Genomic DNA, 9,927 nt, shown 5'->3' with positions numbered 1-9,927 from the left:
ACTTCCATAGGGACATCCTTGATTCCTTCATCAGATAACCATTTTCCAAGACTCTCCCACATTGCTTGAACACAGGGTTCCATTTAATTACTATTTTCAGAAACCTGATTGCCAGCAGTTAACGGAATGGTTCTTGGGTATATTACTGAAGCAATGGACTATAACTTCCAGCACAATTCCCTCGAATACAATTAAAATATCCATTGTACACGGTTGCGCTGTACAGCAGATTCTCAAAATAGTACCTTCATGGTAGAGTTCTCATTAGATAGACTTATTAACTCTTCAATGTGGATATTTTCTCTCAGATGTAAATTTTAATACCTCTTATCGAATTCATCACTGGTAACTAGAATAATTAATTAGTCTGTTATATATTTTTGGAAGATGAATAATTAATTGCTCAGAGAATGAAATGAATTATAACTGGTCTTCCCTGATCATGTTGACAGCATTCCTGTGATAAGAATGAGGGAGGACCAGTCCAGCTCTTAAATTAGGCCCATAATTATTTTCCATTTTTATTCACAAGAAACCTTTAATTCAGTGCCAGGTTCTGGAGCTGAATTCACATAGACAGCAAAAAATCTGGGAATAAACAAACACAGACACTGGCTTCCTTTATCACCTTTATTGATACATGTGACTACCCTTACACAGGCAACTTGCTACACACAACCTTGTATTAATATCATTAACACTTTTCATTCACTAGACAAACCATTATAAGAAGCGCCAATCTCTGCCATAACGACCGCTTCAACTATCCGAGCTGTGTAAAGGTTACTTGGCAAGAGTACGTGCATATGACATGTAACTGAAGAACACTTTGCCACTAAAAGTAATGCACATTAAAATAATACAGTACTTTATGAAATAATTTCAAATAAATACCCACATACATATGAAATCATTTGCAGTAACAATATTTTAAGGATCAATACTGTAAAAGATGAGAATATAAAATCCCAACTACAAATAATACTGTTTTTCCAGCAAACAGAAATCTTTTTTGTCCCCCCACTTAACTTAAAATTTTCCATTAATTTTGTCATCTTGTAAAAAAGAAAAAATGACAGTAGTTTAGCGAGTACCAATTAAAAACAATTGCCTCTGCCTCGACAAACAGACGCCAGTCCGGCGGTGCTTGTTGATGCCTTTCACAATTTCTGTTTCCTGAAAACAACAGCAGTTAAATACAACATGCAAGAGTAGATATTAATGTGTTGTTTTCCACATTTGCCAGCGATAGAATGGTAAGACTGCGTCCACCACCGTATACAGATAATAGAAAGTCCCTTGAGTTTTGGGCAGAGCCACCACAAATGTGTAAGTAATACATCTTGCCAGAACAATGTTTGAAAGCTATTAGTTTTGGTTTGCAAATATTTTTTTTTCTTAATTTCCTGAATTAGTAAGGATCTGCATTGAAAAGAATCACTGACCAATGGAATTTTTCTTTTTGACAAATTTTTCTTCCTTAAATATAGAGGACTTTTATCCATTAAATATATGCAAGATTCATTTTTTTTATCCTTTGCACTTATTGCTCCGCATGGATTCATTTATTTTTCAGACCCTTTTCTCCCCCCCCCCTTCACACCTAGTCTAAGATGTCCTCAGTAATCATAAAGGCACTACTGGTTTCCATAACAAAGGCTTATAAACACTTGTTAATTGACAACTTTAGAATTGAACTTGCTAGATGTACCATAATTTGGCACAATAATGAAGAAAATAAAAAACAAACAATTCCAATTTGGAATTTAACTGGTACAGTTGTATAAAATTCTGTTCATCAGCAATTCTTGATTTCCTAAAAACCAGGATATTCTGACATTTTTAGGTAATACTACTTATTGAACCTTATTTTTTTCAAGTGCCTATTACTGTTTTAACCAAAGAAAGTCAAGTTTTTTCCTTGTTACATTAAGCTATTCCTAAGAATAATAATAGTATGAAAACCCCAGAATTTTCAGACCCTGGATTTTTTTTTAATGAGCATGGCAGTTAAAATCAGTAATTAGAACACAAACAACGACAACAAAAAATAAACTAGTATCGTGAAAAAAAAGCTGTAGTAAGAGAGAACATATATATTTTATAATCAACGAGTGTATTAAACAACAAAAGTAAATAAATTCCCTGCATCATGCCGATACTAAAATCAACATGCACAAGTATTAATACTACCCAGGAAAACCGCCATGTTCAGGCTATTAATGCAGCCATTACATGTTCTATAATATTTCTACAGAAAATAAAGAAAACAGAAAAAAACATTAAAATATCAAAAAGTGCACAGGTTTAAAAATCTGATGTAAAATAATAATACAAAAAAACCTTTACCCAACGTGACTGATACTAATGTAGAATAGTTGATAGTAAAGTTTTGTTCAGCACTTGTATTGTTTCTTCCCCAGCAGCACTTAATAAAGCTTTTTCAATTTGAAAATATAGGTTAACAAAACATTAAATAATGGGAAGGAGTGTTTCCTGTAAAGTGTATGAAATTAAAGGAGGGTGCAGTTTCCCGTCTTTTATTTTTTTGTGCCATTGGCTCTAAATGTCAAGAGTTATTCGGACTGGAGTTATGTGCATCTCAATGCACTGGATCACAAGTTCTTCTCCAGGAACTATTCTACAACTGGAAAAACGGAAAATAAAATAAAAATTAGATACGTATCATTACAAATTATTGTCAGGAGCTGTGTGGAGCAGGTTAGTTGCAAAAAAAGAGCAAGACCAGGCAGCCGTTAGTTTCCAGGCGTAGAGAGTAGACAATGCCGATTGCTGGCTTATAGGGCAGGGACCGTAGAGTAGCGTATGCAAGATAGCATTGAATAATATTTGCTGATGTCTGAAGCTATAGAAAGTAGAAGAAAGTGAAGCTTTAGACCTCTATGCACTGGTCATGCATGATGATTGTGCTCAATAAACAGGTCAACCAGCAAAAGTGTAACACATGACAAGGCTTGAATACACATTTTATGAACAGGAAAAAAATATATATAATAGAACTAAAATAATAAAAAAATTGTAGAATCAAGTTATATTATTATTACTTTACAATGCTTAAAAAAATTATATTAAACAAAAAAAATCAGAACGTGGAAAATACTTAACACATATCCAAAGAACTTGTAGTAGTCAAAATAGGACAACTCTACCAAAATTGCTCTCAACCAATAAAACAATACCAAATAAAATGTTTATGAATATACAAAACTGTAAATTTTTGCCGATATTCCGACATAACTTAATGGGATTAATAAGCGTGTATAAGAGCCTATATATTCATACGGCTGCCATTTCTGTCCATATTCCGGGGAGAAGCGGGACATAACAATAATGTCTTAATCCCACCATAGCTGTGAGACAGAAGATACTTTGTCTTTAAAGTGTTAGTAATATAGGTTAGTGGGAAAAGCACTCATATTAGGATCACTCAAAAATTCAAACTTTAGTCTATAACTTTACACAGTAAAAAGAAAAGCAAAGAAAAACAGATTTACACGTGCTGAATAAACTTTGTCCCCAAAAGGAAAACTTCTAAAGACCAAAAAAAAACAAAATAAAACCACACACTGAACAGTCATAAGAAAAAGTAACCAAGACAAAAAATGAAACACCGATCTTGTGTCATATATAAGATAATTTTAGGAACATTTCTCAGATGGCAAATCTGTGGCGGTATATTTACACCTTTGTTTTCTACCATGGACAAAGTTTGGGATTTGCCCTATTTTTAAAAGACCAAAAAAAAATTTTAAATTCTAAACTTTTCATTTGTGTGTCCGTCTTATAAAAGCAAGTCGGGATAAAAAAGAAAAACAACAACTTGTATTTGCGAAGTGCTCTGTGACTTTGTGTATATATAATCCACAAAGTTTATTCTTTAGCAACCAGGGATATACAAGGTCTGACACTCTGAAATTGTTAGGAAACAGCACTCGTTAGCATGCAGACTTTCGGGGATTGTACCAGCACTCTCCAGCACACAGATGAGCTCTCGTTACCTTCCAGAGTCACTGGGGGCTTGTCCTGACTATTTAGCGGCAGAGTGCCTGGACACAGGAAGCAGTGTGCTGATAATCTATAAGGAACGGCAGTGAGATGAAATGAAGCATTGCCAGGGTCATTGCAGTGAAGTTAAAAAAGTTGGAAAGCAGAGAAAGTAGGAGGAATAAGGAACTGGAGCTTTTGGAGGGGTGTTGGGGAGGAGGATAGAACACATTCTTGCAAGTTTTACCATAGGTAGCTATATGTACAAAATGACAATGGAAATAACAGATTGAACAGAGCTTTACAATAGTAGAGCATTTCAAAGCAGGCACTTTAAACATTTTTTTTTATAATCCAATTGTGCCTTCCACTAATTAATATCAAATTCCTTTCCTTTTTATACTGGCACAATCTCTAATGAACACTTTTTCCATAGTTTTCTTAGCTTGAATTAGCCTACGACAAGGAATAGATTCAAGATCCTCCTGGTTGGTAAATTAGTTAGTGACCTCTAGGTGTCAGCGTTTCCCTAATTGTAGAACCAGTTACACTATGTGCTTGCATATGTAATGCCCGGTTCTTCTTACAATGTACTTAACAGTATTCTATGATAATATAGAATATTATTATTAATGCTAAGTTACTTGGAAGAAACCGCCTTGTAGCTATGTCACTGATTCTGATTACTGGCAACTTGTTCTGTAGAAAATCTTAGACACATCTAGTTATTCGCTTGTAGCCAGTGTCTGTTTGTCGTTGTACAGTATGTACTTAAGTTTTTGGTCTCTTCCCACTTGGAGGAGTAGAATCAAGTAGTTTGAATCCTGCACTATTTGGATACTGTTCGCTTGTTAATACTTCAGTATCATTCTTTTAATCCAAGCCACAAAAGTAAGTCATGGCGTTAGAACTAGGTGTAAAATTTAGCTCAATCTACATCCAGCTTGAACTGGTTACTATCGTGCAGGTTAGCATGCAATATTTGTACTGCACTCCAGTATACATTGGAGAGATGTCTGGGAATGTAGAGGCAGACTGATGCCTGTGCATTCAAGAATCGAGGGTCTTGTGGTTTCATGCTAAACGTCCCTTATTTCTCGACGAACATTTCTGGACTTCTAATATTTGTGCTATTTATGATACAATGATTAAGACGTGCAATATAACAGGCCACCACGTTTTATAGACCTGGTACAGCCAGAGAACTGACACTTTACTGAAGCGTTTCATCACTGGTACACGTATCAATAAATACATGTTACTATTTTTTTTTTTTTAAATTAGGATTATGTTTTATGCCCATATTTCCATATGTGCAATTACAATTTAGAATCCACCCGTGTGCTGTCACCGGAACACCGAGCCGACAGAAAGAAGTATCCAGACTCAGCAGGGTGGGTGGGATTCCAACATAGAAATATGTTGCATTTCCCTTATATATAGTTTTATCATGTGATAGAATGTGAATGAGTGTTCAGCTATTCTGCAACATCGCACCCAACGCAGCAACAGATGGGCCAATACCGTGATTATGGCTTCAGCTTGGTATATGTTCCCCAAAAACAAAAACACCTACAAGGTTAACTCTGGAAGTGCTGTCTGTCTCCTTCCTGTGTTAACGTCTTGCAAAGCCCCCTTTACAAGTGTTAGTTATAATCAAGCTAAGCTTAACATTACCATTCGCATACACAGTTTAACAACATATCAGCACAGGTTAAGTGGCTGCAATATTGTAGCAATTGGCGCTTCATGCGGACCATCCAAGCGGACAAAACAAGGATCAGGCTTTTCCCTAGTCGCAATAGATCTTATACTTTTCACTGCAAAACACCTGGTTGTTGAGGACGGACCCCTCGGAGCCGTCCGCACATGAGCGAACGTGACTTACGCTGGGGTTACTGGTTTTTTTAATGGACGTGGATTTTGTGCGCACGCGCTTGGCCTGCTCGTGGTCAAGTTCCAGGTGCTCTAAGCGCTGAGTCAGTGCCAGCTTCTGTTGGATGGCCATGCGGAGCAGCGAGTTCAAAGTCTTCTTCTCGTCTTCCGCTGCGGCTAGCTGCCTCTGCATTTCATCCAGCTGTGTTACGTACTCGTCGCATCTGCAGCACAATGAAATATAACACAAGGGTTTCAGGATATTTTAAAGGGATCGTAAATCACTGAAGCTGTTTTATATATGCGATATATAATAAGATACCTGACACATAAACAAAAAATACATACATTACTACAGATGAGCAGCTATGAAACAAAAAAGAGAGCTGCTCAATTTGGTAGTATTCCTCTTTCTGCGGACACCATGCTCAACACCAAAACATGGTACCTGGTGCTAGATAGACCTCAATGGTAACCTTTAATCTGACAATTAACCGTACTACAGTTAGGGTTTCGCAACCCATTGCACTATTCCAGGGCTCCTATTGGTGTTTGTCACCTAAGGGGGCACCTTAGAATGTAAGTTCTCATGAGCAGGGACCTCTTCCCTCATGTGCTCCTCTTTACATTTTCTTCTACTCTCTACTCCCCATAGGGCACCTAACACGGGACTGACAACTCCCGGCAGCTTATTGTGAGTGCTTTAATCACTATTTCAGCAATGTATAGAAGTTGTGTCCTTGTCCTGCACTGTAATGTACTGTAAGTTACTTGTTTCTTGTTCACCTATTAGTTCTATGTACTATGTAAGGCGCTGCGGAACACTTGTGGCGCCATATAAATAAAGGATAATAATAATAATAATAATAATTCCCAAGTATGCTTTATTCTATAACAGTGGTCAGGGAACAGGGGTAAATTACCCCACATGGGGTAAAAATGAAATTCCTGGGGGTAATGGATGGACAGCCGGACATGCATAAGAATTATTGTATGTATAACTGTACTTGGGTCTGTATAATTTCTTTGCGCTAAATTGTACTTAGTAACTGACTGTACTTTTACTTGAATAATACTTTGTGCTTTGGAACCACAGGTTCAAGGTCTGGAGTCTTTATTTAATGTATGACTGCGTACGCAAATTGCGTCAACCTTAGAGGTTTATAGGCAGGATATTAGAAGGTATAGGCAGGTGTGTATAGAAGTTAGAATCCAGAATCCTTAGGTATCACAAGTGTATCTCAGTTTATACTCTCTTTAGAACACTATGGTTTCCTGTCAGATAATCCCGCATTGTAAAATGTTTACTGGACCTTGACCAGAATCATACTGACCTACTCTCCTGCTGATAGTCCTGCGGAAAAGCTGTGAACCGAGTAAAATGTGAATTATTCCCCACTGTGTAATTCCTCCTGCACCTGCCAGCTGAACCTATCCCCTACGTATCTCCCAGAGGGTTGGGTACGGGATCCTGACGCACACACTACTGGCGCTCAAAATCCCAACTTGTTTGAAATACTGACAACTGTAGGTAAGTACTCTAACCCTACTTCTAACCCTACCTCTAAACCAGTGGTCGGGGACCAGGGGTAAATTACCCCACATGGGGTAAAAATGAAATTCCTGGGGGTAATGGATGGATAGCCGGACATGCATATGAATCATTCTATAATACAGAATGATTCATATGCATGGCCGGCTGTGCCGCAGGGAGGCTCTAAGCTGGACACCCGCTGAGATGTTATTACCAGCGGGCGCCCGGGCTCCTTCCCTGCAGCGCCACGTTAGCCGGAGGCTGGAGTTCTCTTCTGAACTCCAGCTTCCACCTCTCTACATGCGCACTATGGGAGAGACTTCATGATGTCTCTCCCATAGTTCTGACGAGCAGACGGGCGGACAGGACGGCGGCGGACGCAGGAGCAATTAAGGCAAGTGTTTTTTTTTTTTTGTACAAGCAGCACTACAGGGGCATTATATGGGGGCACTACTACAGGGGCATTATATGGGGGCACTACAACAGGGGCATAACTATGGGGGCACTACTATATGATTTCCTTCCTTTCAAATCAAGGGGGTAACGTCGGCGTATCTAAATATATTTTGGGGTAAAAGGTAAAAAAGTTCCCTGACCCCTGTTCTATAAGGACATCCGATTATACTGTATGTAAAACTTTCCTCACAATTGAGGCTGAATTATTCTACAGACATTCACATTTATCATCTGTGACTAGTAAGGTCTGCAATGGACAGGAATGTCAGTGTGCTCTCACACTGGGCTCACTTCAATGGCAATCATCTTTGCCTCTGCCCATCTGTGTTTGTTCTGGTGCTTTGCAATATTGTCATTCTCAGCGCTTGGCATAATGGCACGGGTCTTTAGCTGTAACCTGCCGTCTTTCGCATTGTCAGTAATACACCAGTCTTGGTGGCCCACGGCCTTATAAACTGTGTCTTTAGCTTTCCACCAAGTTCTTTAAGTGCCTTTGATGTATGTACGGGTAATCACTTATGAGTGTATTTGGCTACTACTATCCTCTAGAACATTAAATTATATTTTACATTGGCATACAGGTCTTTTTAGTCCCTTGCACAAACATTTCACTTTTAGCTACATCTATGCTGGATATTGTTAGGGTTTGGATTCTTCAAATGAGACTTAAAAGTCATAAATAAATATCAAGATAGCACCTTTAATATTTACGCTATAAAATATAGAGGTAAGTTACAGTTCAGTAAGACAGATGACAGCAGCTACAGGGGATTTTAGGTTCTTAGATGATGGGGCTTCTCTGTAATTTGGAGCATTATGCCTTTGATATATTCAATTTTCTTGAAAAATCGCCCATGTCTATCCCAGCACTATACCGGTCACTTCCTATCTCACTGAGGGGTAGATGTACTAAGGTTTGGAGAGAGAAAAAGTGGATGCAGATAAAGTACCAACCAATCAGTTCCTGTAATTTTTCAAACACAGCGTGACAGGAGCTGATTGGTTGGTACATTATCTCCATCCACGGCAGAGTACATCTCTCTCTAAATGGTTTAGCAGTGTTCCTCACAGTAACAGTAGTAGGATTCTCTTGGTGATGAGGTCAGTGTGTATGACAATCATAGCAGCAATTATTCATATTTGTTTTCCCTAGACACCAAGTTTTCAGCTAGAAGTTCCCATATCAATGCATACCTATGTCTATCTATATCTATCTATACAGGTCCGGATTAAGGGCCATATGTGCCTGGAGCTGAAAATGTTAAAGGGCCTATACTGAGAAGGGGAGGAGCTGTAACCAGTGCTGTGTGGGTGTGGCCGGAGCCATGTGGGTGTGTACATCCCCTACACTATCAGCCCCACTGTCTCTAAATATAGAAACTGTGCATCATTTAATACTTCTGATTTATGGCCGACGGTGTAGCCGGCTAGGCAGCTGGTTGTCATCATACTGCCATGTGGGTATATGAGTAACACATTGCATGAAGCACCACCCCCAGACAAAGTCTTATAGTGACAAAACGAATTGTGTGTGTCCACGGACAGCTGCACGTGCATCGCTACAGATGCCAAAAAGAGGCTTGGACAGGGAACTGCTGAGTGCAAGCCGGCCCAGGAGGCAATGCTGGAGACCTGCTGTGAGCCGTAAAGTATACGCAGACTATCGGCCTAGGCACCCTAAGGGGGGAGGGTTAGGCCTCCCCAGAGGGTTAGGTTTAGGAAGCGGTAAGAGGCGGTTAGGGTTAGGCACTAAGGGGGGTGGTTCGGGTTAGGCACCACTAAGGGAGGGTTAGGATACTTACCTACCCCAGTCGGGACCTTCATCCGTCGGGCATCCGCTACCGGGATTTGAACCGGCAGCTAAACAGCCACCGGAATTTCAATCCCTTTCCGACAAAACGCATAACAGATTATGAACCATAATGCATGACACGTAAGCGTAAGGATGAACATTTCTGCTACATAAATCTATTTCCATCTCAGTGTAGCTGGGTGACCTGAATCAGACACTTGGCGTCCCAGAAGACCCCCCACCCCTTATGTAGGCAGAGCATTTC

General features: G+C 39.2%; 1 protein-coding gene across 4 annotated transcripts in view; it reads right to left on the bottom strand.

Moving 5' to 3' along the window:
* Positions 1-616: 616 nt before the first annotated feature.
* BICD2 (BICD cargo adaptor 2) overlaps positions 617-9,927 on the bottom strand; it is a 112,305-nt gene continuing 102,994 nt past the window's right edge. The window contains exons 7-9 of one of the 4 annotated variants that reach the window (XM_088478689.1): positions 5,894-6,104; positions 4,020-4,096; positions 617-2,647 (exon numbers count right to left, since the gene is read on the bottom strand). In XM_088478689.1, the coding sequence (XP_088334815.1) occupies positions 4,049-4,096; positions 5,894-6,104 (259 nt within the window). In that variant the 3' untranslated portion in view covers positions 617-2,647; positions 4,020-4,048. Of the gene's footprint in view, positions 6,105-9,927 lie in introns of all 4 variants that reach the window. The other 3 variants (XM_088478688.1, XM_088478690.1, XM_088478687.1) reach the window with 3 other exon arrangements.

Source organism: Taudactylus pleione, unplaced genomic scaffold, assembly GCF_031769625.1.
Source record: "Taudactylus pleione unplaced genomic scaffold, aTauple2 ptg000217l, whole genome shotgun sequence".
Taxonomy (NCBI): Eukaryota; Metazoa; Chordata; class Amphibia; order Anura; family Myobatrachidae; genus Taudactylus; species Taudactylus pleione.
Note: the sequence above shows the minus strand (reverse complement) of the source record. Positions and strands in the feature narration are given on the sequence as shown.